We start from the raw sequence: 23,128 nt of genomic DNA, 5'->3' as shown, positions 1-23,128 counted from the left end.
ACCTCCGGGCACGTCCATCCCGGGTGAGCTGTTGTTCACACGTTCTCTTACTCCCCAAACCAGTGGCCCTGATAGCTCGAGGTCAGCACTGGGACACCAGCCGCCTGGCTGGGGCCACAGGGAGGCTCAGGGGTCCACTTCTCCAGGGCTGCATGCTGCCTACAAACTGATGTGTGGGAGGACACAGCGTGGAGAGATAAGGCCTAAGTTCCAACAGCGCCTCTGCCACTTGATTCCTCTGGGCCCCATAAAAAGCACGGTTGGCACGAGCCACCCTGTCGAGTCACTGTGAGGACTAAATGGAATGACAGAGAAAGTACTCAAGTAGCGAAATAACCCGGGGTGGAGGTGGGGTGTAACTGAGGGATTAGCTAGGGCATAGACCCAGACTCCCCATAAACCTGACAGTTCTTTGATACTTTGCTCTACTCTTCTTTAAAAAAATGTTTACCGATTGGGGCACCTGGGTGGCTCAGTTGGCTGAGCATCCGACTCTTGTTTCTCACGGTTTGTGGGTTTGAGCCCCATGTCAGGCTCTGTGCTGACGGTGCAGAGATGGGATTCTCAGTCTCCCTCTCTTTCTGCCCCTCCCCTGCTCACGCTCACTCACTCTATCAAAATAAGTAAGTAAATAAATGACAAGAAAGAAAGCAAGAAAGCAAGAAAAAGAAAAGCAAGCAAGCAGACTGACAGGGGCACCTGGGTGGCTCAGTTGGTTGAACATCTGACTCTTGATTTTGGCTCAGGTCACGATCCCAGGGTCATGGGATCGAGCCCCATGTTGGGCTCCGTGCTGAACATGGAACCTGCTTGGGATTCTCATTCTCTCTCTCCCCCACTGGAGTTCTATCTGTCTCTTTCTCTCAAAAAAAGAGGAAGAGAAAGAAAAAGACAGACAGACAGACAGACAGACAGACAGAAAGAAAGAAAGAAAGAAAGAAAGAAAGAAAGAAAGACAGACAAGAAAGGAAAAGAAAAAGAAAGCAGATTGGTAGTTGCCATGGGTTAGGGCCGGGGGGAAGGGGAAGTGAGTTTATGGGCACAGAGTTTCCTTTTGGGGTGACAGAAATGTTTGGAACTGGTCAGAGTTGAATTTTATCTCCATTTTTTAAAAAAGGAAAAAAGGTCTCTGCTGATGTTATATTCTATTTCATAATACGTGTTTGCTTTAGCAAATACCATCAACTGTTATTGTCCTCTAGCCTGCAGACCGGACAAGGAGGTTCAGAAATCATGGCCAGTCACCCAGTCATGCTGAGCCCCTGCCCGGCCTGAGAGCTCGCGGAGCACTCTAGGGCTCAGTGCAGCGCTGGTGCTGGAACTCACCCAGGGGAAATTATTTTCCTAGGGCCTAAATTTAGTCCAGTGAGTTTGGACATTATGTCATTCCCTGAGCTCACTCAGCAGTAAACAAGTTCAAAGCAAGGTCAACAGCTGGCGACCAACCTGCCCTGTCCTGCAGGCAGCGTGCACCCACCTGGGAGGCCTCCAGGCCTTTTCCATGGGGGCTCCCCCAGCTGTGGCGCCCCCCCACCCCGCCCCGGGCGATGCTGCGCAACTGTGCGTGCCCAGTGGCCCGGGGTCGCCAGAAGAGGACCCTGGTGTGGTTTCCTGGACCAGGAAGGCTTTTGGTGGTAGTGGGGGGAGGGGTGGGTAGTGGTAATAGTTACCAAAATGTGGCAACCGTGGAAGCAACAGCCCAAGAAGCGATTCCTGAAGCAGAGCTTTAACCGGCCTTCAGGGAAAGGAGCTGCAGATCCCAGACGTGGGAGGAACGCGGGAGAAAGCAGGCAGGACGGGGCGCACGAGGGCATCACCACCCCTCGCTCACCAGGCCCCTCCTACACAGCGGGCTCCGACCCTTTGCTTCCCTTCCTGCCCCGTTCCTTGCGGGGACCTGACGGGGGAGGCAAGTTTTACTGGTCTCATGTCGGCCCAGCTGTGACCAGCGCGTCCCGTCCCCGGGCCCGGCCCCCTGGTTCCACCGCCCTCTGCCCGCAGAGCCACAGGGAGCCCAGGAAGGCACTGGGGGCCTCTGTAGGGACAAGGGGATGCCCACCCGAAAGGCCCGCGTCAAGCTTCCTACGATGGTGGCTCTCGACTGAAGACGATTTTGCCCCTCACGCGAGGGGGGGCGTTTGGCAGGGTCTGGAACGTCTTTGGTGTCACAACCAGGGGTGAGGGAAAGCCAGGGATGCTCCTCGACATCCCGCCACACACCGAACGGCCCCACAGCAAAGACTCATCTGGCCCCAAGGGCGGCCAGTGCCGAGGCTGAGAAACGCTGCCCAGCCACCGTCTCTCTGGAGGAAACTGTGGGATCCGGCCAAATTTTAAATCCCCGTACCTCCGACTGAATACACAGTCCGCGATCCTTCAGCTCCATCACACCTCAGCACAGACGCAAAGATGTGTGGACAAGACTCCACGCAGGACCGTGTACAGAAAACACAACACATCGCCCCCCCCCCAAAACAACCCAAATGACCATCGATACGGGGACTATTTAAATGAATTAGGACACATGCACACCTCTGCATATGAAGCTGGCAAAGAGAGTAAGACAAACCTGTACGTGCTGACACGGAACAATCTCCATGGTGATTGTTAAGGGAAGCATTCTTAAAGAAGGGAGGTTATATATAATCTCATATAGATTTTTCTAGGTGCACAGACTATTTATTTCGGAGGGCCACAACACAGGCTCAACAGGGGTCCTCCCTGACGAGGAGAACGCCAAAGGCTCCGGGTGCGGGGCTGTCCAATCTGTGTCCCAACACCGAACTGTTTCACTCAGTTACCTGCACCCCACCCTACCCTGCCCACGGGCCTACCTGGCACATGAGCACCTTCCTCACGCCTGGCTGGCCTGCCCCTTCCCCAACCCATCCCCAGGCACTGCCCCTCGGCCTCTCCTGCTTGCACTGTTCATTCCCCCCCATTCCCGCTCATCCTTCAAGCCTCACTCAGGGAGCACCTCCTCCAGGAAGCCTTTCCTGAACTCCTTAGGCTCCCTTTTCTTACCGTCTAGCACAGCAGGGGCCATGAACTCAAAAGCCCCCGTAAGGGCCAGGCAGTGCCGTGAATGAGTCAGAGAAGCTGTTCAGTTCAGACACAAATAAAAAAAAAAAATCTAAAGGAATGCTCTTTTGTTCCTCTAAGAAACATATATTCGTCCAACCTCTCAGACTTTTACTTTTCTACTTTTGATAGTGAAGTCGGTTCAAAAAGCAACTTAGTTTTTCCTTTAAATGTGCAATAAGAAAAGTAACAGTGATCGTGGAGCGACACGGGCTACTACTCTTGGGCCTCAGTGTCAGGGAGACAATAGGGAGTGGTGGGGAGTGTGGTAACTGGCAAGGGTGGGTCCGCTCGCCCTCCCTGGAAGGGCAGCCACATCTCTGTTTAACCAGTCGCTTCTCCACAGAAAAGCAGGCCCAGTATTGCCAGATCTTCTGATTTTTCAAGAGGTGGAAATCAATCTTATTTTAAGCAAAATTGTTTTAAGGTTAAATTTTTGACATCAGGTGCCTGGATGGCTCATCGGTTAAGTGTCCACTTCGGTCCAGGTCATGATCTCATGGTTCGTGAGTTGGAGCCCCACATCAGCTGTGCTGACAGCTCAGAGCCTGGAGCCTGTTTCAGATTCTGTGCATCCCTCTCTCTCTGACCCTCCCCCGCTCGCACTCTGTGTATGTGTGTGTGTGTGTGTGTGTGTCCCTCTCTCAAAAACAAACAGACATTTAAAAAAGTAGAATATGGAGGCACCCGCATGGCTCAGTTGGTTAAGCAACCGGCTTAGGCTCAGGTCATGATCTCGCGGTTCACGGGTTCAAGCCCCGCACTGGGCTCTGTGCTGACAGTTCAAACCGGGAGCCTGCTTTGGATTCTGTGTCTCCCTCTGGATTCTCTGCCCCTTCCTTGCCTGCTCTCTGTCTCCCTCTCTCTCTCTCAAAAACAAACATTAAAAAGTTAAAAAAATAGGATATGTTTGAAATAAAATTTTGACATCAAATTCAAATTAAAAATAAAAATACCACCAGGCCCATGACCACACCCACACACCACACGCTGGATCTAGTCTGTCTCTGACCTCTGGGTGGGTGGGGGAGGGGGTCTCAGTCTCAGTTTTGGTGTCTGTCTCCCCTGCTTCCCTCTGAGTGCTTGTGGGGCAGGAAGCAGGGCTTAGCTGTGAGTGGCACCGAGCCTCACACAGGGTGGGTGTGGGAAAGTGTGTCAAAGGGAATGGGGTTCAAATTGCCTCCATGGCCCCGAGAGGCCTTCCTCCTGAGAAGCCCCACTCCCTCCCCAAGCACAGAGAAGCCTGGACTCCAGTCCGGCCGCCCTCCCTGTCAGGAAAGCTCAGCCGTGTGCAGGGGCTCCAGCCGCAGCTGGCCCTTCATGGATGCTGGCAAGGCCATCCCCCCAGGTGCTGGGGGTCACCCTGCGGTCCCCGCTCCGCCCAGGTACTCCTGCCTTGGACCTTCAAAATATACCTCAATTATCAGACAATCAAAACCTACGGACCTATCTTAGGTGCGATGATGGTACTTGTGATGAGGGAAGAAAAGATTCTTATTTTTGAGAGATGCGTGAAGTGTTCAGGGACGGAATGCCGTAAGATCCGTAACTACTTTCAAATGGTTCCCCCCCAAAATATTTATCGACAAAGCAAAACCAATTAAGAATTGCCCAATTCAGCTGACATATACGGGAGAGTACACTATTCATTTTTCTCGATGTTTGAAAATCTTCAAGAGTCGAGAGATCTCAAAATAGACATAAATAAACCGACATACACAGATTCGAGTACATATACGTCCTCTATGACAAGACTGCTTCTTGCCACCCTCTTCCATCCGGATGACTGCAGTAGCCCTACCATCTGTGCTCGATCACAGCTAACCAAAGTGACCCTCTCTCTAGCCCACAGTGCTCAATCCCAGTGGCTCCTGCCTCACTTGGCACGGAAGCCAGGTCTGTTTAGTGGCCTACGAGACCCCCATACTCGAGGTCCTGCCTCCTCTCCTCTCATCTCACTTTGTAAACCCCTCATCCGCACTTCCCCAGCCACTGAGCACACTCTTGCCTCAGGGCCCTTGCACTGCCCATTCCCTCCTGCCCAGAGTTCTTTTCTTCCACTTATCCACATGGTTTGCTCCCTTACCTAATTTTAGCCAGATTTGCTCTAATGTCACCTTCTCAGTGAGACCTTCCCTGGTCACCCTATTTAAAATTGAAACACTCCCCCATAATTCATCAAGACTCTCCATTTCCCTTTCTTATAGTTTTCCACAGCTCCTATCTTCTAAAAACTAGACTGCCACATTTTTAAATTGCCCCACAAGAATATGAGCTAGTCTAGGCATTAACCTGCTTCTACTTCTACTGTGACCTTCTAGGGGCTGGCACGTGGCAGGGCCTCCTAGAGACCATCAGCGAACTACAGAAGGCTGGCTGAAGACAGGCCCCTCTGATCCCAGGCCCCAAGGGCACATACCTTCGGCCCCAGGGAGCTCCTTCCCATCTGCCTGGGTCTCATCTGCCTTGGTGTCAGTGCCTTCGCCGGGCACAGCCGAGGCGGGCTCGGGAGCAGGGCTTGAGTTACTGCTGTTCTCCTGTTTGATGGGGGAGGCATCTGCTATGGAGCTCTGGTTGCTGTTATCATCTGCACAGGGGGGAACAGAACCACAGGGTGAGATCCCGCAGCTGCTGGGGAAAGGTGGGTTGGGGGCTCAGCCTCCCCAGGTCTCAATGCCTGCAGCCCCACAGGACGCTCTCCCAGGGAAGGAGGCACTTGCCCCGCCCTCAAGACCTCTGAGATGACCCACCCAGAGCTGTCCCACATGTCCTAAGAGGAAAAGGCTTCTAGGAGCCTGCCTGAACTTCCCCTGCGGGCTCGGGCCCGTGTTTGGGGGCAGCCAGCTGCCTCACACATTTTAAGTCTTTGAGGGACATTTAAGACCTCATTCTGGGTTGAAGAAGCCAGACTTGTGCACTTGGCTCTGTAGCAAGACAAAGGCTGAAGCATGGTTCGTGTGTGAGGCAACACTGCCAAAAAAAAGTTCTGTTGATCTAATCAAGTGTCTAGACCAACTTCCACTTGACACAAAGTAAAAGGGGGAGAGGAACATGTTAGCAGAAAGCAGGCTATTCCACAGGACAGTCAGACCAGGCTCAAGTCAAAACCATTGATTAAAAAAGAGACAGAGAGGGGCGCCTGGGTGGCGCAGTCGGTTGAGCGTCCGACTTCAGCCAGGTCACGATCTCGCGCTCCATGAGTTCGAGCCCCGCGTCGGGCTCTGGGCCGATGGCTCGGAGCCTGGAGCCTGTTTCCGATTCTGTGTCTCCCTCTCTCTCTGCCCCTCCCCCGTTCATGCTCTGTCTCTGTCCCAAAAATAGATTCAGTAGTTATCGGGGCGCCTGGGTGGCGCAGTCGGTTGAGCGTCCGACTTCAGCCAGGTCACGATCTCGCGGTCCGTGAGTTCGAGCCCCGCGTCGGGCTCTGGGCCGATGGCTCGGAGCCTGGAGCCTGTTTCCGATTCTGTGTCTCCCTCTCTCTCTGCCCCTCCCCTGTTCATGCTCTGTCTCTCTCTCTGTCCCAAAAATAAATAAACGTTGAAAAAAGAGAGAGCGGGAGGGAGAAAGAGAGAGAGAGAGGAGAGAGAGAAGTTAGGAAGATTATAAAAAGAAATTTAAGAGGACCCCTGGGTGGCTCAGTGAAGTCAACTCTTGACCTGGGCTCAGGTCATGATCTCACAGTTCATAAGATGAAGCCCCACTCTGACAGGACGGAGCCTGCTTAGGATTCTCTCTCTCCCTATCTCCCTGCCCCTCCCCTGCTCGTGCTTTTTCTCTCTCAAAATCAATAAATAAACATTTAAAAAAAAAAAAAAAAGAAAGTTTAGAGGCTTAACAACTGGAGTGCCTGGGTGGCTCAGTCAGTTAAGTGTCTGACTTCGGCTCAGGTCATGATCTCACGGTTGGTGAGTGGGAGCCCCAGGTCGGGCTCTGTGCTGACCAGCTTGGAGCCCGGAGCCTGCGTTGGATTCTGTGTCTCTCTTTCTGCCCCTCCCCATCTCGTGCTCTTTCTCTCAAAAATAAACGTTAAAAATTTTTTTTAAAAACAAATGAATAAACGTTAAAAAAAATTTATGAGATTTAACAACTAAATAGGACATGTGAAAATTAGATTCTGTTTTGAACGTGCCAGCTTGTAAGGGGCATTTTGGAACAACTGGGGAATTTGAATATTTGAATATAGTCTGGAGTTTAGAAGATACTACTGTTACTTTTGTTAGGAGTAAACACGGCACACCGGGTGTATAGAAATGCCATTTATTAGTGACGGGTTCAGCCATGTACTTCAGACACAAGGTGGGGAAACTGATTTTAAAAGGCTTCAGTACAGGTTGCCTACGATTGTCAGAATTCCCTGAACTTAACACTCAAGAGCTGGGCAATTTTTATATGTAGATTACATTTCAATTTAAAAAAACTTATTAGGGGTGGCTGGGTGACTCAGTCGGTTAAGTGTCCGACTTCGGCTCAGGTCATGATCTCGGGGTGAGTTCGAGCCCTGTGTCGGGCCCTGTGCTGATAGCTCAGAGCCTGGAGCCTGTTTCAGATTCTGTGTCTCCCTCTCTCTCTGACCCTACGTGGTTCACACTCTGTCTCTCTCTCAAAAATAGATAAATATTAAAAAAAAAAAAAAAAAAACCTTACACATTAAAGAAACAGATGAGGCAAACACGGCAAGTAAGGGAAAACCTACATGGCAGGTGAATGAAGTTCATCACGCGATTCCTCCTACTCTTGTCTGCTATGAAATTTTTCATGAAAGAAAAAGGAACAGTTATTTGGGCACATCCTGGGCACCCACCACGTGTAGGCGCTGGGCAAAAACATCCACAGTCACGTCGCCTATCCTCCCAACAACCTGCCAGGTAGGAGCTGTTACCTCCTTCACTTATAGAGGGGGAAACTGAGGCTCTGACGGGCAGAACCCCTTCATCAGGCTGGTCTGCCCCACTCTAAGCTCAACCTGCTGACGAAGCAGTTCCACAGTCCCAGCCAGGTAAAGTGCATCTGACTCTTTTTTTTCTTTTAATCAATTTTTTATTTATTTAGTTTTTATTTCTTTATATTGAGAGAGGGAGAGAAAGAGAGCAAGCACCAGTGGGGTAGGGGTAGAGAGAGAAGGAGAGAGAAACTCCAAGCAGGCTCCGTGCTGTCAGTGCAGAGCCCGACATGGGGGCTCGAACTCACGAACTATGAAATCATGACCTGAGCTGAGATCAGGAGTCGGACGCTTCACCGACGGGGCCCGGGCACCCCGCATCTGATTCTAAGTGTCCTTGTTACAGAGAAGTATTCTCTTGCGAATTCTGGGACTTAAAAAAAAAAAAGTACACTCTCCTGATTTACCTTTCAAGAACATCTAAAGCTCCTATGCCAAGCTATGTGTGCCTGTATCTCAAGAGGCACAGAAGGCAAAGGCCCGACCCACGGGTCCCAGCATGAAGTTGTGGTAAGATTGACAACAAGCACGAATGTTTAACAAGTTAGTTGCCCGAGCCTAGCCTGGTCACCTAGGAACTGCATGATGCTGACACTCAACACTGGTAGGATCTCTGACACTAAACAGGTGGCTGCAGGTGGCCACTGCCCCCACCTGGAACCTTCCAGATCATCCTGTCCAGGTGCACATGCTTCCTTGCCTTTGTACACATACATGTCCTGCGGCTGGACTTGGTCTTGGCTGCACACGTACTAAAATGGAAGGGATGCCAAGAAGGTGAGCGAGGCTCCTTCCATCAGGGATGCTTACTCAACAGTCCATATTTTTCTGGAGAGTAAGCCTGGGCTGGTGTCCACACACTTGGATTCTGCCTCCAAAGGACCTCATAGGCCAGCACTGGCATTTATGACCTTCCCAACCCTGGGTGAGCTGCATCACCTGTCCAAGCCTTCGTTTCCTCATCGGCACAATGGGGCTTGTTTGCAGGATGAAATGAGGTAAGGCACGAAATAGGCTTAGCAAGATGCTTGGCACATTGTGACAGCTCCTTAAATGTCAGCTACGAACATGCCAAGGCTTTTAAGGGATTATCTTATAGAATACTTACAATGACCTTATTGACCTTATGAAGGAGGTGTTACCATTCCTATTGGATGGACTGAAAACAGACCTGAAAGGTTATGTGTTCAGGATCTAGCCCAGGTTCACAAGCTACGAAGAGATCCCAGGGACTCAGATGGGAACCCAGGTGGGATCTTGTCCTCTGCTGTAAAAGGCTCTCACCTGTGAACCAGGTTGAAGGGTGTGTGTGTGTGTGTGTGTGTGTGTGTGTGTGTGTATGTGTGTGTGTGTGTGTGTGTGTGTGTGTGTGTGTGTGTGTGTGTTCTCAATCCCTAGAGAGTGGGGAACTAACCAGTGTCAGGGAGACAGGTTATGCCCCAGCTCAAATACCTAATTGTGAAAAGGAAAGGATTCAACTGTAATTGCATAGCCAGTAAGGGGCTTTCTTGACACACAGCCGTCAGCAAAACCCTTCTGTGCTTTTCTGAACCCAGTTCAGCAACAAGCAAGACTCCCTGCCCTCGGAGCTTGTGACTGTGTTTTCCAGACTGGTCGGTCAGTTTGGGAAAATGGGGAAGTTCAATGGCATTCTTTCCCTGGAGCAAAACGGCCCTGGAGGCAGAGGAGTAGAAACTCGATCAAACCAATATTCAGTGTTGATTTACTTATTTATCTAATGCCACGTTGGTGTACAAAAGGCTTGGGTAGTCAAAAAGACAAAGACATTGATATCGGGATCGAGAGGTGGGAAAGGGGTGCCTGGGTGGCTCGGTCTGGTGAAACGTCCAACTCTTGGTTTCAGCTCAGGTCACGATCTTGCAGTTCGTGAGTTTGGGCCCCTCGCTGGGTTCTGTGCTGACAGTGCGGAGCCTGCTTGGGATTGTCTCCCTCTCTCTGCCCCTCCCCGGCTCATGCAGACACGCGCGCGCGCACACACACACACACTCTCACTTTCTCTCTCTCAAAATAAAGAAGTAAAAACTTAAAAAAAAAAAAAGAGGGAGAGATGGGAAAAGGCAAGTGGTACGAGCTCTTCTACTGGCCAGCCAGGCAGGTGGCCTCCCAAAGAAACAGCTGCTGCCACCTCGGGGGAGCACACTGCTAGGGTTTCTGGGTCTGGCTTCCCACGGGATAGCAGAAATGCAGGTTTCCTGACTTATAAATAACAGAAACTCAATTTTTCAGACATTTCATGTTTGAATCTCTAAGGTCAGAAATCAGGCAGTGGTTTTCCTTGGAGGGGCGGGGACAATCAAGGAGGGACAGCGGGGGGACTGAGGGATGTTCCGGGCTTGATCTGGGCTGGTTACACAGATGGATGTGGTCTGTATACACATCGTGGGGCCATACACTTATGATCTGTGCCTTTCCTTTCAGTTAAAAAGGTAAAACAGGGGGCACCTGGGTGGCTCAGTCAGTTGGGTATCCGACTTCGGCTCAGGTCATGATCTCGCGGTCCATCGGTTCGAGCCCCGCGTCGGGCTCTGTGCTGATAGCTGGAGCCTGGAGCCTGCTTCAGATTCTGTTTCCCTCTCTCTCTCTGCCCCTCCCCTGCTCATGCTCTGTCTCTCTCTCAAAAAAAAACAAACATTTAAAAAAAAAAAAAAAAGTCAAAACAACTGCAGACTGGCTAAAGCAGGTCTCCAGCCTGGATTCAATCAGACAACTGGTTGGGTGTCACTTGTGAAATAAGACAGCAAAGGAAGTTAGGAGGATATCAATGTGGAAGGCAGGTCCCCGGGACCCAGAGTGATAACACGATGTCAAAAATCCAGTTTCCAGTTTCCCAGCAGCCAAAGCAAAATAGGAAATGGAAAATATAGTCATTTTTATGGAATGGCAGGCCTAGGAGGGGAAAAAGTACCCCCCAAAAAGTGCCTGAGCACACAGGGCTGAGAGGTCATCTCCTGTGAGGTCTGTGTTCCTGGGTGAGAAGGTCTCTGGCTTGTTGTATGTTTCTTGGCTCGCTGCGCTGGGAACAGAAGTTTCTTCTCCTCCATGGAGCCTTCTCCCGGGCACATAGAGGCCTCCTCGTACTGCCCAACCCTCCTACCTTGCCTGGAATGTGAACAAACCTGCTGTTGAGAACAAAACCTCAGTGCTCTGCCACAGCCCAGCGCCTGGCAGGGGAGCTCACCGTGCATGTCCATCATCCCTGGGGAGGAGCTGTTCTCCGGAGTGGTCACCTCTGAGCCACACTTCTCATCTTTGCCCTTTTTCTTGTTCTTGTTCTTCTAGAGGAGAAAACGGAGCAGAAACCAAGTCACCACATTGTGTGTGCATGCGTGAGCAAGCCCCCCGGGGGGTGATATGAATATTTTATTCAGCTGGTTCGTCCTGGAGCCTGCAAGCCTCTGGAGGGCTCTCCTTGGCCTGCATTTGAACATGTCCCATTAGAGGCCTCACCTGCAGAAGAGAGGATTCTGGGGCTGGACTGGGAGGCTGGGAATAAAAAAAAACCTGCCTTGTTTGTGGGGTCAGCACCGGCAGGCATGCAAACACCCTGGCTTATGGGAATTTCCTCCACTTGCCAGGAGAACATCTGGGGAAAAGGCCAGAGTCACCCTGCCCAGAGCAGGTACAGTGATGCCAGGTGAGGAATGAAGAAGACACAGGTCACACACTTTCACTGTCTGCAGGCCCCGGGGCTGCCTTTCTCGAATAGTCAGCTGACTCCCAGAACCACATTGGAAGGCCAGGTGAGGAGGGAAATCCCCGAGAGGAAGGAGGGAGAAGAGGATGCTTTCTGTGTGCAGTTCTGTTTTGGTGTTTGCTATTGTTGTTGTTTTTCTTTACAGATGGAACAGAATCTCGTTAGAAATGACCTGTGTCCAGTGGTAAGAGACTCATTATATTATGGCATATTCTTTCAACGTAATGTAATGCAACATTTACAGAGAATAAGGCAGCTCTTTGTGTACTGACGTGGAATGATCTACAAAAATATCAGCATATTGGAATATCTCAGTACCTTCAAGATGTATACACGGAAGGTCCCAGAACGTGGGAAGAGACCACTAGTAACGGAAAGAAAAGGACACACGAACATGTGTCCACACATGTGTTTGCGTGCACTCTCTCTGGAAGGATAAACAAACGCTGGTCACCTCCAAGGAAAGGAGCTGGGTGGTGTGGGGGGGCCTGCGCAGGGATGGGAAGCAGATTTACGAGAAGATATGTATGTATTTGAGAAAGGTAGCATTTGAGGAACATGCATACCTATGGATAAAAAGTAGATTGGTGGACTCCAGGACCTTGGGGGGAGGGGGGGGGGACAGGAGTGACTGCTAACAGGTGTCAGTTTAGTTTTTGGGGTAATGAACATATTCTGGATTTACAGCAGCGATGCTACATGGATATATAGTAACACCGACTCGAATATCTTAGAAGAGTGAGTTTTATGGCATATGAATGGTCTTCGTTTAAAAAGCATTTTTAGGGGCGCCTGGGTGGCGCAGTCGGTTAAGCGTCCGACTTCAGCCAGGTCACGCTCTCACGGTCCGGGAGTTCGAGCCCCGCGTCGGGCTCTGGGCTGATGGCTCAGAGCCTGGAGCCTGTTTCCGATTCTGTGTCTCCCTCTCTCTCTGCCCCTCCCCCGTTCATGCTCTGTCTCTCTCTGTCCCAAAAATAAATAAACGTTGAAAAAAAATATACATAAAAAGCATTTTTAAAGTAATACTTGAACTTTGTAAAATGGTTTCCCTACTTAAAAGAAAACAACTTTCAAGAGTTCTGAAGTAAAAAAAAAAAAAGGGGGGGGGGGCAACCATGTCGCAATTGGGTGTTTAAAAAACTAGAAAGCGAACCCTCCACCATACAGGTTTCTGGCCACAACCACCAGAGATTCCGATTCAGCTATCTGGGGTGGGGCCCAGGATCCTGCATTTCTTCAAGATTCCCAAGGGATCAGATACTCAGCCAGGTGTGGGACCCATCGCCCTGGAGAGAAAGGGGGTAGGGGAAACATTGTACATCACGGCTCAGAGACAATAGCAAATTAGCATTGTTCGAGCTCCGTCTGCACAGCCGTGCTGGCTGGGTTAAGTTCTCTCGGTTTGATGTATTGCTTTTACACTGTAGCAGAAGCCTCAGGAGCTAGATATTGCTGCCCCACTGCACAAAAAAGGGAACTCGGGCCCAGCAAGTTGGGGTCACCTGTCTGACATCACAGGTTAATTGAGGGTAGCCTGTCCCAAACCTCTTTGCCCAGCCCGGAGCTGCCCTGTCCTTCCCGACAGCCCATATATTATACTTTCTCCTTGATCACTATCCATTTTGGCACTTCCCTGATGTCTGTTTCATGCTATTCTATAATTATCTTTCCCAACGAGATTATAAATTCCTTGAGAGCAGGGACCATGTCTTCTCAAATGCAACCGGCGTTTATATAAAACACCTAATGATGTGCAAGGCACAGACGTGGGCCAGAGCCAGGAGCTGCCTTCGAGGAGCTGGCTGCACCCTGCTCTCTCCTCCAGGACAGCCAGCACCAAAGGCCACAATGGGCTGGGTCTCAGGGCCTCTGGGGAAGGCGACCCTGGTGGCTCCATGAGCCCAGGCCAGAACCAGAAAGGGTGACAAACACCGGCGTTCTCGGCCCAGCACCAACCTACCCGGAGGTGAGCAGGTGATCACAGGGTCAAGAATGGAGCCTCAGCCCTGTCTGAAGACCCAAAACAGGTCACTGAAGATGGGGGAGGGAAGCTCAGCTCTGCCTTTAGGGCCCCCTAGAAACCCACCAATCACGACCACGTCACCCCAGAAGCAAAGGGGGCCATGCAGCCTACTGTGGGCCATCTTCCTGCAGGAGAAGACTGTGTGCGCAAATAGGGAAGGCGTTCCAAGCAGGAGGAACGGTCCATGCCAAGGGCTGTAGGTGGGGTCATTCTGGATGTTGACCGGAAGTAAGAGTAGCTGATCTGGGGTCTAACTGGACTGGGAGCCACGAAGCTGAAACACTGTCTGTGATGTGGCAACACCGTCAGCAGTCCCTGGGTGAGATGAGGCACAGCCGCAGGGGCTCCCTCTAGTGGTTGGAGCCAGCCCCCCCCCCCCCAGCCCCCCAAGAGTAGCTGTGTTCCCCGTACCAAACCCTCTCACTCGGGCTCGCCAGCAGCTCCAACCACCAGAAGGCTCTCCGACAGCAAAGAGAGCATGTGCTTTGGTGTCACACAGCTCTGACGCTTGCTGTGTGATTCTGGGAAAGTGGCTTCACCTCTCTGAGGCTGTGTCCTTACTTGTACAAAAGGGATAAAGACAGCAACTCCACAGAACTGGCACGAGAAATACGAGGCAATGCCTGGCAGGTGGTCAGGTGCTCAGAAACAGCGGTGCTACGATGATGGGACAAGGCCTGCTTGTCTGTGGATATGCCATCTCCAAACCGTGGTGCCCAGGGCACTAAGGCACGTTCCCACCAGCAAACTGTGGAGCCCTCGGTCCAGAAGAGATGACTTGTGGGGGACACTCCCCACCTATGTGACGGCCAAACTCTGGGCTGGACCGTGAATGAGGAGCACACAGGTGCAGCATCCTTTCTAGCCCGAAGCTGGGTCCTTGTACCTCCCAGGTGGCCTTGGCCCCAGGTTGCACACTGGTGGGCAGTGGCAGGCAACGCCTTCTCCCTGTGGTGGGGAGAGCATGGACGGATGGACGGCCCGACCCCAGGGAGCCAACCCCGCATACTCACATCATCCACCTTTGGCTCTGTCACAGGGACCCACTTGTAGATTCGCAGGGACGTGTCACCCACAGTCACCCACTTCTTCTCCCTGCAGAAGATGAGGAAGAGCCCATTACCAGGGGGTTTCCGGGGCAGGACCCTGCTCACCCCTCGTGGGGGACACAGGCCGCACAGCCTTGGAGTAGCTGCGACAAAGGGGCTGGTCAACTTGGGGCTAAGGGAGTGCACTCCACATCACTCTAGATCTAGTAGCTAGGGGACCCCAGGCGAGCCACTTCACCAATTCAAGCCTCAGTTTTCCCATCTGTTGGGCCACAGAGGGTCACTAACCTCTCCGGGCTGCCGTAAGGACTGCCATGCTGCCATGCATGAGACAGCACGTGTTAACAGCTTCCCCTCTGCCTTGAAGGATGCGCCTGGTTGACGCTGGGGTGCTGAGGGGCTGCCAGGAATTGGGCCCCGGGGTCCTCCAGCTTTGCGCCACACCACGGCCCACTCCAGGGAGCCAGGGAACTGGGCCGCCCCAACCCCTGGGCAGCAGAGAGGGCATCAGGCCAACAGGGCATTTCCTTCTGGGTGGGGGCGCATATCTTCACCAAGGGCACCCGGGGGGCTTACCCTGTCCTCCCGGCAATGCCTGTCAGGTCAGGGGAAGGGAGGCAGGAGCGGACAGTGTGAGTGACCAGCCAGGGCTCTTTGGGCAAACGCCATCTGGAGCAGCCAAGGGGGAACGGTGGAGCAAGGGCAACCCGCACGGCCATGCCCTTGGCCCAAGGGTGATCCCCGGGCCTCGGCAGGTTGGCACGGCCCATACTGTGGGGCAGCAGGCAGCCAGAAGGATGCTCTGAGACCCCACTCCCCGGTTCTAAGACAGGCACATGTTTCTGGGTCTCCCCTCCTAATACCCACCTGTGTACACTGCCCCCACCCCACCCCTGCCACATCCTGAACTCCTGGGGGACCGCGTCCAGGGTGGAGAGCAGCTACTAAAAGCAGGTTTATGGGTAAGGAGAAAATCACAAGCCATGAGAAGAACATGGGGTGACTGGTTTTCATTAAGGATACTAATTAACACCCTCTCCTCCACACCACTCTGCCTAAGCTACCATCACTCCCCAGGCGCCTGCCATAGCCTCCAAACTTTGGTCCCTGACCCCTGCAGTCAACACATGAGGTCATGTCACTTCCTGCCCCTAACACTGGGCATGGCCATGCACCTGATACCGAGGCTCAGAGGAAACTCCTGGAAGGAAAACTGGGACTCCTGAACCGAGCAGTTTGGGCTCTAGGGTGCGCATTCCTGGCACCAGCCTCTGCCATCTAAGAAGTGGGAGGTCACAAAGGATCTCTCAACTGCTTCACAAGGACCTGAGCTGATACAAGGAACCTGCCATGGAATGAGAGGGACAGATACACACCAGGTACAGGCAGCACAGCAGCCAGGAGCCCTCGGCAATTTTAGGGACAAGGGTTCCACCAGAATGGAGATTTATGTGTGATGTGAGCACCTCCGTCTGGGAGCCACCAGGTACCTGCCCAGCCTCCCCTCCCTGGTGGGTGGCCCTCACGTGCTGGAGTGACACAGTACAGCCACCTGGCACCCCTTTACCACACTCTGGGCACCTGGCGCACTCAAAACCAGCGAACCCAAACCACAGACATCTCCATTCCCCAAGCTGTGCCTGTTTGGGTCCTACACACTTCCTGCTGGAAGAAGCCACAGTCAGGCTTTTATTTATTCTAGGATTATTTCTAGTGCTTTCTATGAGCTAAGCCCCATACACACTCTAATCTTCCGATAACCTTGAATGGCAGGAACAGTCACCTTCCCCATTTGACAGATAGAGAAACTGAGGCAGGAGGAGGTGAGATTGTTCTCTCCCCGGGGCTGGTGTTCAAAGCCTCCATGTGGCACTGCCTTTAGGAGAAGCTTCTCTGGCTTCTCTGGTTTTCATCCCTGCCCTTTTCAGCCCAGAAAGAATTAAGTAAAGACACATATCTAAGTCACCACCCACCCATCTCCTACGTCCTGGAAGCAGGATGGACGACTCATAATCCCCGTCTTTCCCCACGTCCATACTGAAAAATCAGAAGGTACCCGGAAGGGACAGGGGCGTTCCAAAGAACAACCTTGGTGACAAAGCAACAATCATAACAGACACTGTGTGCTGAAGGCTTACTTCTGCCAAGTGCTTTATTTACAATAAAGCCCTCTCCCCCTAAGACTGCCAACAAGCCTGCGAGAGGGGAACCAGTCTCACTCCATTTTATGGATGGGAAACAAGATGCCCAGAGAGGTTACATAACTGCTTCATGGTCACACAGCTAGTCTGAGGCAGAACCTGGACCGGACACAGGCTCTGACCTTAGAGCCCACTCTGTGCTGTTCTGTCTCCTGTGGAAAACTAAGAAATCATTCCACCGAGCACACGGGGACAGAAGCCGGATAAAGAAACACAAATTGCTAGAATCCCATGCAAATGGCCAAAGGCACTCACTACCCGCAATCCCTGTCAACTGGCTTCCTCGGCCTGGGCCCCACTAGGTCAGCAAATCCAAGGTTTGGTTGTCTTAAAAACAAAAACAAGAACAAAAGTAACTGACTTGCAAAACCTAGGCCATATCTCAAGGCGGAAAGTGGGCCAGCTCTGGGCCCTGCGGCCTGCACACGAGCCAAGACAAAGGTCCAGAGTCGCACGTGCTTCCCTGAGCGCTTGAGGGCCCTGAAGCGTCCAAGCTGACAACAGCCAGGTTCTCGTGCCTCCCTCTGCCCCAGCTGGTGACCCCTTGGCTTGAGTCCCGTAACTCACCCCAAAGATGAGAATCTTTCCTTCAGGAGTGCCTGGGTGGCTCAGTCGCTTCAAAGTCCGACTCTCGGTTTTGGCTCAGGTTGTGATCTCACGGTTTGTGAGTTCGAGCCCGGCATCGGGCTCTGCGCTGACAGCACGAGCCTGCCTGCCTGGGATTCTCTCTCTCTCCCTCTCTCTCTGCCCCTCCTCCACTCTCTCTGTCTCTCAAAATAAATAAACTAAAAAAAAAAAAAAAAGAAAGGAACCTTTCTTCAGTTGCATTTCTACTGGACGCTGAGGGGCCACGGGACCCAGAGACAAGCACTAAGAACCCCCGCTCAGGAATGGACCTCGAAGGACTGCCCTTTGCTCAGCGGGCCAAGCAGGGACACCAGGCCCGGAACTCAGGGAGTCAGTCACTGAGCACGTAGCAGGGAGGACAAGAAGGGATTTCGCAGACACGACCCACAGGCTCTGGGCGTCCCCACCAGCCGGCAGCGCCCCAGGAAACAACACACGGGCTCGGGGAGAAGGAGTCCCTATCAGTCCCCTAAACCCATCATCCCAGAACGCGCTGCCCCGATCCTCCACGGGAGAATGAAGCTGTGCTTACTACTTCATGTCTAGGGTGGCAAACGAGCACCCCCAGGTAGGTTTTGTCTGGTCTGCATGTGGATTTACAAATGTGAATCACTGGCCGAACTCTAAGAAGAAAAAAGTCACACTCCACACAAAAATCCAGATTCCTGACTACTCTCACACACACAGTGACCTGGCCACGAGGGGCCCACGTGCCTCAGGAGCAAGGGCTCTCTCAGATCCCCAGCGCTCAACCCAGCCTACAGGCATGGGCCCAGATTCACCAGTGGGCTGCACCCCCCACCTTGCCACAGAACTGCCCATGGGCACACCCTGAGCACCCGTGCCCTGCCGGGCCCTGGTTAACCAGCCAGGTAAGTACCTCTCAATTCCTCTCCGGACTTGGGCTCCTGGACAAATGGGCAAATAGGGTCCCAGCTGTAGCAATAAAGCTCTAAACACGCCCCTGCCCCCCCTGCACGGGCTCCCATGTAAATCGCAAGCACCCATCACAGATTTTCTAGGCCAAGATCAATTTCTAATGTTTTCCTGGGTGAAGGTCCAAGAGCTAGCCCAGGAGACCATCTTGGAGTCACTGCCCATGGGGGCCCTGATGACTCCCTCAAAGAGACTGAATCCCTCACTTTGTATTCACTTCCCAGGGCTAGTCCTCGATACCATTAGGAGAATGGTGTCGTCCTAACTAGGCCCGAGATCGCTTGACCTGCCCTGTACCTGGCAGGAGGGCACCCCCTAAGGTAATGAGATGAGGCCCTAAACACGGTCAAACTTCCTCCTCCCCTAGGGACCGGTGGGAAGTCTCCGGGGAACAGGCCTATCTCCTTCTTCGGTAAGTCACTGGGGGACCCTTCAGACCAAGGGCCCAGGGGTCCGAGGCCCCAGCCTACTTTGTGGTTCAAGCTTTTGTCTCCTGTCCAACGACCCCACTCCCCTGCTCTTCTGCACCCACACTGGGCCTCCTAACCCTGGCCCGGTTTCCCAAAAAGGGGCCTGCCATTTTGTTCTTCTTCCAGCCATCTTGTGGCTGCCTCCTAGCCTACCAGCCTGCCTTGCTGGGACCCCAGACAGGGGAGGAAAAAAGGCTGGCAGCTAGGGACAGGGTGGTCACGGCTGGCTGCTGTCTTTTTCTGGGGACAAGAGAAGGAAAGGGTTGGCAGAGGCGGGATTTTTAGGGGTCACCAGGGCTGAGAAGAAATACTATCCTAGGCTTCCAGGCTAAATGATACGACAGACACCTCTGTTCTCTGGATAAAATATAGGATGCTGCATTAAATTTGAATTTCAGATCTATAACAGTTTAATGTAAGTAGGTCCCACATATTGCATGGGACATACTTACGCTAAAAACTATACACATATATCATTTATTTTTTCAAACTAATTTCATTGTTTATCTAAAATTCAAATTTAACTGTGTGTCCTGTAATTTTATTTGCTAAATCTGGCAACCTGATGTCCCAGCCACTAGTTAAATGCATGGTTGGTGGCCACGCAGTTAATAAACAACCCAACGTCTCAAGGACTGACTGGAAGACCTATTCTAAAGGTGCAGTGGAGGTGAGATTCGGCTTCTCCGGGCTGGGGAAACCGTGGAAATAAGGCGAAGTCTTTTTTGCTTAAAAGGGGCAGGGGGGAAAAAAATCAGCAAAACACATATTTTATGGAGTCCACCTCACAATAAGGGCACAGTATTGACTGATCCTGTATGCAGGGCTAAGTGCTTTTGGAGACAAGAGCTTGTTCTAGGAGAGAGAAAGCAGGAAGGGACCCCTTGCTGCCGCGGTTAAAGGAGTTCCACAGTTTGCCCAAGGTCACGGCAAGGAAGTAAACTGGGGGCGCAGCCCTGAGATCCTTTATCATGACCTGTTTCCCAAAACAAGGGCAGGGAGGGAAACACCTTCTTCTCCCCTTCCCCCAAACACAGGCCAGGTCCCAAAGTGGGCTCAGCAGCATGGACGGCCTCCAGGCTGGCTGTTCCAGCGCCCACGGGGCAGAAAACCCCACAGCTCCATCTGCCCTCCCCGTGGAGCAGCTGGCAGACCCGGCCCTGCAGGAGCAGCTGGCAGGGTGCCTGAGCCCCTGCCCTGCTGGAAACCTGGGGCAGAAGGCCCCACCACGCCTCTTTGGAACAGAGAAAGGCGCCTTGCCCCCAGCCCCTCTCTCACCTCCAAGCCTTGACAGAAGGGACTCAGGCCCAGACACTGGTTCTTTCTGTGCACAGGCACTGAGGCGGGGGGGCCGACTCCAGCCTTCCCTCTGGGAATCCCACAGGAGAGGGAATTGTGGGCTTGTTTTCCTGTGTGTGTTTTGGCCTGCAGCTGTTTCTGCCATTTTTAAATGGCTCCAGTTGGGCAATGGGCACCCTGCGTGCCCCGGGAGCTCCCACAGTGTGGAAGACTTGGATCTCAACTTTGGAAGGGCTCCCCTTCTCACGGTTCTGAAAATTCTTTGTCCCATTGGAGCCAAACCCAGCCCTTGGCCGGGCATCCGGCCATCCGCAGGCAGCCCTTTCCATAGGAGGCCCGGGAGCACGTGGACTTTATTGATTTTCCTCTCGCCTTTTTTTGTTGGGTTTGACTCAGAAAGGACAGCTAACTTGTGACACGGCTAGGCTGCAGACTCGCCCCCGGTGGTTTTTAGAGACCAAGGCGTTACTCGAGAAATGACACCCCTAAACATAAACATACTCCACCGGGGGGCCTGCCCCGTTTTTAGTCTTTAAATAAAGGGTCAGGACGAGCCCGCGGGGGCTGACACTCGAGAACCTCGCGGCTGCTCCTCTCCCTCCCTGACCCTGGTGAAGCCGTGGGAAAAAAAGAATAAAGTTGAAATCAAGGAGCCAGGAGTTTTCAACAAGTCTGCCCCAACCTGGCGATGTGCTTGCGCCTGGGGCCTGGCCCGCGGGCCGATTCCGAGCCAGATCCCGATGAGGCCGCGAACACGTTCGGTCCCCCATTAATTACAGCAAGGCCACGCCGGGCAGACTCCAACGTGAGCTCGAAGAACACGCACGGCCAACACCGAATCTCCTCTCCCCCCGCGCGGAGAACAAAAACAACGGCTCTCTCGGCAAAACAAACACGAGCCGCCGCTTTGGGAGAGGCAGACGCGGCCGAGGACCGGTTTCTGGCCAAAAAGATCCGCCCGCCGACCCCCCGAGCGCGGGCGCCAGCCGGGCAGGCCGGGCAGGGCGGGCGGCGCGGGCAGGGCGGGGGTGCCGGGCGCCCCGGGCCCGCGGCCGCCCCGGCGCTTCCTCCTCGCGCTCGCCCCCATCTTTCTTCCTCGCCGAGAGCCCTCGCTCCAGGCAGCCCAAAGCGCTAAATTTAAACGGCTCGCGCTCTGCAAACTCCGCAGACTCGAGGGCGCCGGGCCTGGGAGGCGGGGAGCGAGCCAGCCAGCCAGCCGGGGAGGGAGGCGGGAGGGAGGCCCGGCGCGGGCTGGGGCGCGGGGGCCGGCGCTGCGCCGCCCGGGGCGCGCGGGGAGGAGACGGAGACGGCGGCGCCCCGCTCGGTGCCTGCACAATGGAGCTCGCGCTCTCCCCTCCGCCGCCGGCATCGCGGCCCCGGCGCGCGGGAAGCCGCTTTCATGTGACTTGCACAAAACGAAATGGCTTCTGGGGCCGGCCCCGAGCCCCCCTCCCGGGAGCCGAGCGCCGCGGCGGGGCCGGCCCGCCGCTCCACCGCCCGGCCCGGGGCGCCCCGCCGCCTCCAGGCTGCCGCCGCCACCGCGCCAGGTGGGCGACAGGCGCGAGCGCACCTGGGCAGCGGCCGCGGCCCCCGCCTCGCGCAGGTGACCCGGCTCGCGCGCCGCCCGCCGCTCCAACTCCCGGGCCCGCGGCCGGCCCGCGGCGAGGCGCCCGCCGGCTTTTTGTATGTGCTCCGGGGGTCTGGGGCGGCCGCGGCGCCGGGCGGGCGGGCGGGCGAGCGAGCAGGCGCCTCCGCTTACCATTTGCGCACTTTCTCGATAGCCGCCATGACCCTCTTGATATCATCTTTGGCGCGGCTCCTGGTCTCGGCTCGAACCGACCTGCCCGACATGGTTCTGGCGGGGAGAGAGAGGCTGGGGGAGCGCGCCCGCCGGGTCCTGCTCGCGCTCCGCGGCGGCCACACTCGCGCCCGCCCGCTCACTCACTCACACACTCACACACACACTCTCTCACACACTCACACACACTCACACACATACACACAAAGCCGGAGCCGCCGCGCGCGCCCGGGGCCCAGTGCGCAAGCGCCGGGCGCCAGCTGCACCGAGCAGGGGGAGCAGCGCCGCCGCGGCCGCCAGCAGTGCGGCCTCCGGGCGCCGCCGCCGCCGCCGGCCAGCGCCGCGAGCCTCCCCGGCCCGCCCGGGGAGGCGCCCGCGACCCCCCGCTCCCCGGGGAGGCGGCCGGGGGCGCCCGGCGACCCCCGGCCCTGGGCGCGTGGAGTGGGCGGGGGGGGGGGGCGGCCGGAGGCAGAGACACTCACTCGGAGGCCGCAGGTGCCGCGGGGTCCCCCGGGGAGGGCGCGCCGGCGGGGCGGCGGGCCGTGGAGGGGGCGCATTCCTTGGGAGCCAGCTCGGCGGCGGGTCCGCTGCCCCGGGTGTGTGGCAGCGGGTGCGATAACGCAAGTTTCCTGTGGGACTCCTGACTTCTCAGAGTTGAAGGCGGCGATTCGGGACGCGAGGTGCTCTCGGAAAGAGTTGGGAAACACGGATCTCTGCTGGTCCTCTGCCCTGTGCAAATACGCGAGCTAGGACGTCGCTTCCCTTTTCCTCTTCCTTTTGGAAAACTAGAGTCGGAGGAAAGGTGTCAGGGGCGAGGCGATGGCGAGACATTCGACCCTGCCTATTAAATAGCTTTCCGTGCAGGAAAAGCTCAATGATTATCAGCATTTCAACAGGGCTTCTTCCTTTCCTTCTGGGGTTGCTCTCAGAGAGCGAGTCACGATTTAAATCGAAGCCGCTCCTCACTGAAGTCCCAGGCTCAGACCAGGT

General features: G+C 54.3%; 1 protein-coding gene across 3 annotated transcripts in view; it reads right to left on the bottom strand.

Moving 5' to 3' along the window:
* BCL7A (BAF chromatin remodeling complex subunit BCL7A) overlaps window positions 1-22,294 on the bottom strand; it is a 29,570-nt gene extending 7,276 nt beyond the window's left edge. Inside the window, exons 1-4 of one of the 3 annotated variants that reach the window (XM_032595397.1) lie at window positions 22,100-22,294; window positions 14,772-14,853; window positions 11,220-11,316; window positions 5,501-5,668 (exon numbers count right to left, since the gene is read on the bottom strand). In XM_032595397.1, the coding sequence (XP_032451288.1) occupies window positions 5,501-5,668; window positions 11,220-11,316; window positions 14,772-14,853; window positions 22,100-22,191 (439 nt within the window). In that variant the 5' untranslated portion in view covers window positions 22,192-22,294. The remainder of the gene's footprint in view (window positions 1-5,500; window positions 5,669-11,219; window positions 11,317-14,771; window positions 14,854-22,099) is intronic. The other 2 variants (XM_030337008.2, XM_030337007.2) reach the window with 2 other exon arrangements.
* Window positions 22,295-23,128: the final 834 nt, after the last annotated feature.

The sequence above is a fragment of the Lynx canadensis genome, chromosome D3 (assembly GCF_007474595.2).
Source record: "Lynx canadensis isolate LIC74 chromosome D3, mLynCan4.pri.v2, whole genome shotgun sequence".
NCBI classification, from domain to species: Eukaryota; Metazoa; Chordata; class Mammalia; order Carnivora; family Felidae; genus Lynx; species Lynx canadensis.
Note: the sequence above shows the minus strand (reverse complement) of the source record. Positions and strands in the feature narration are given on the sequence as shown.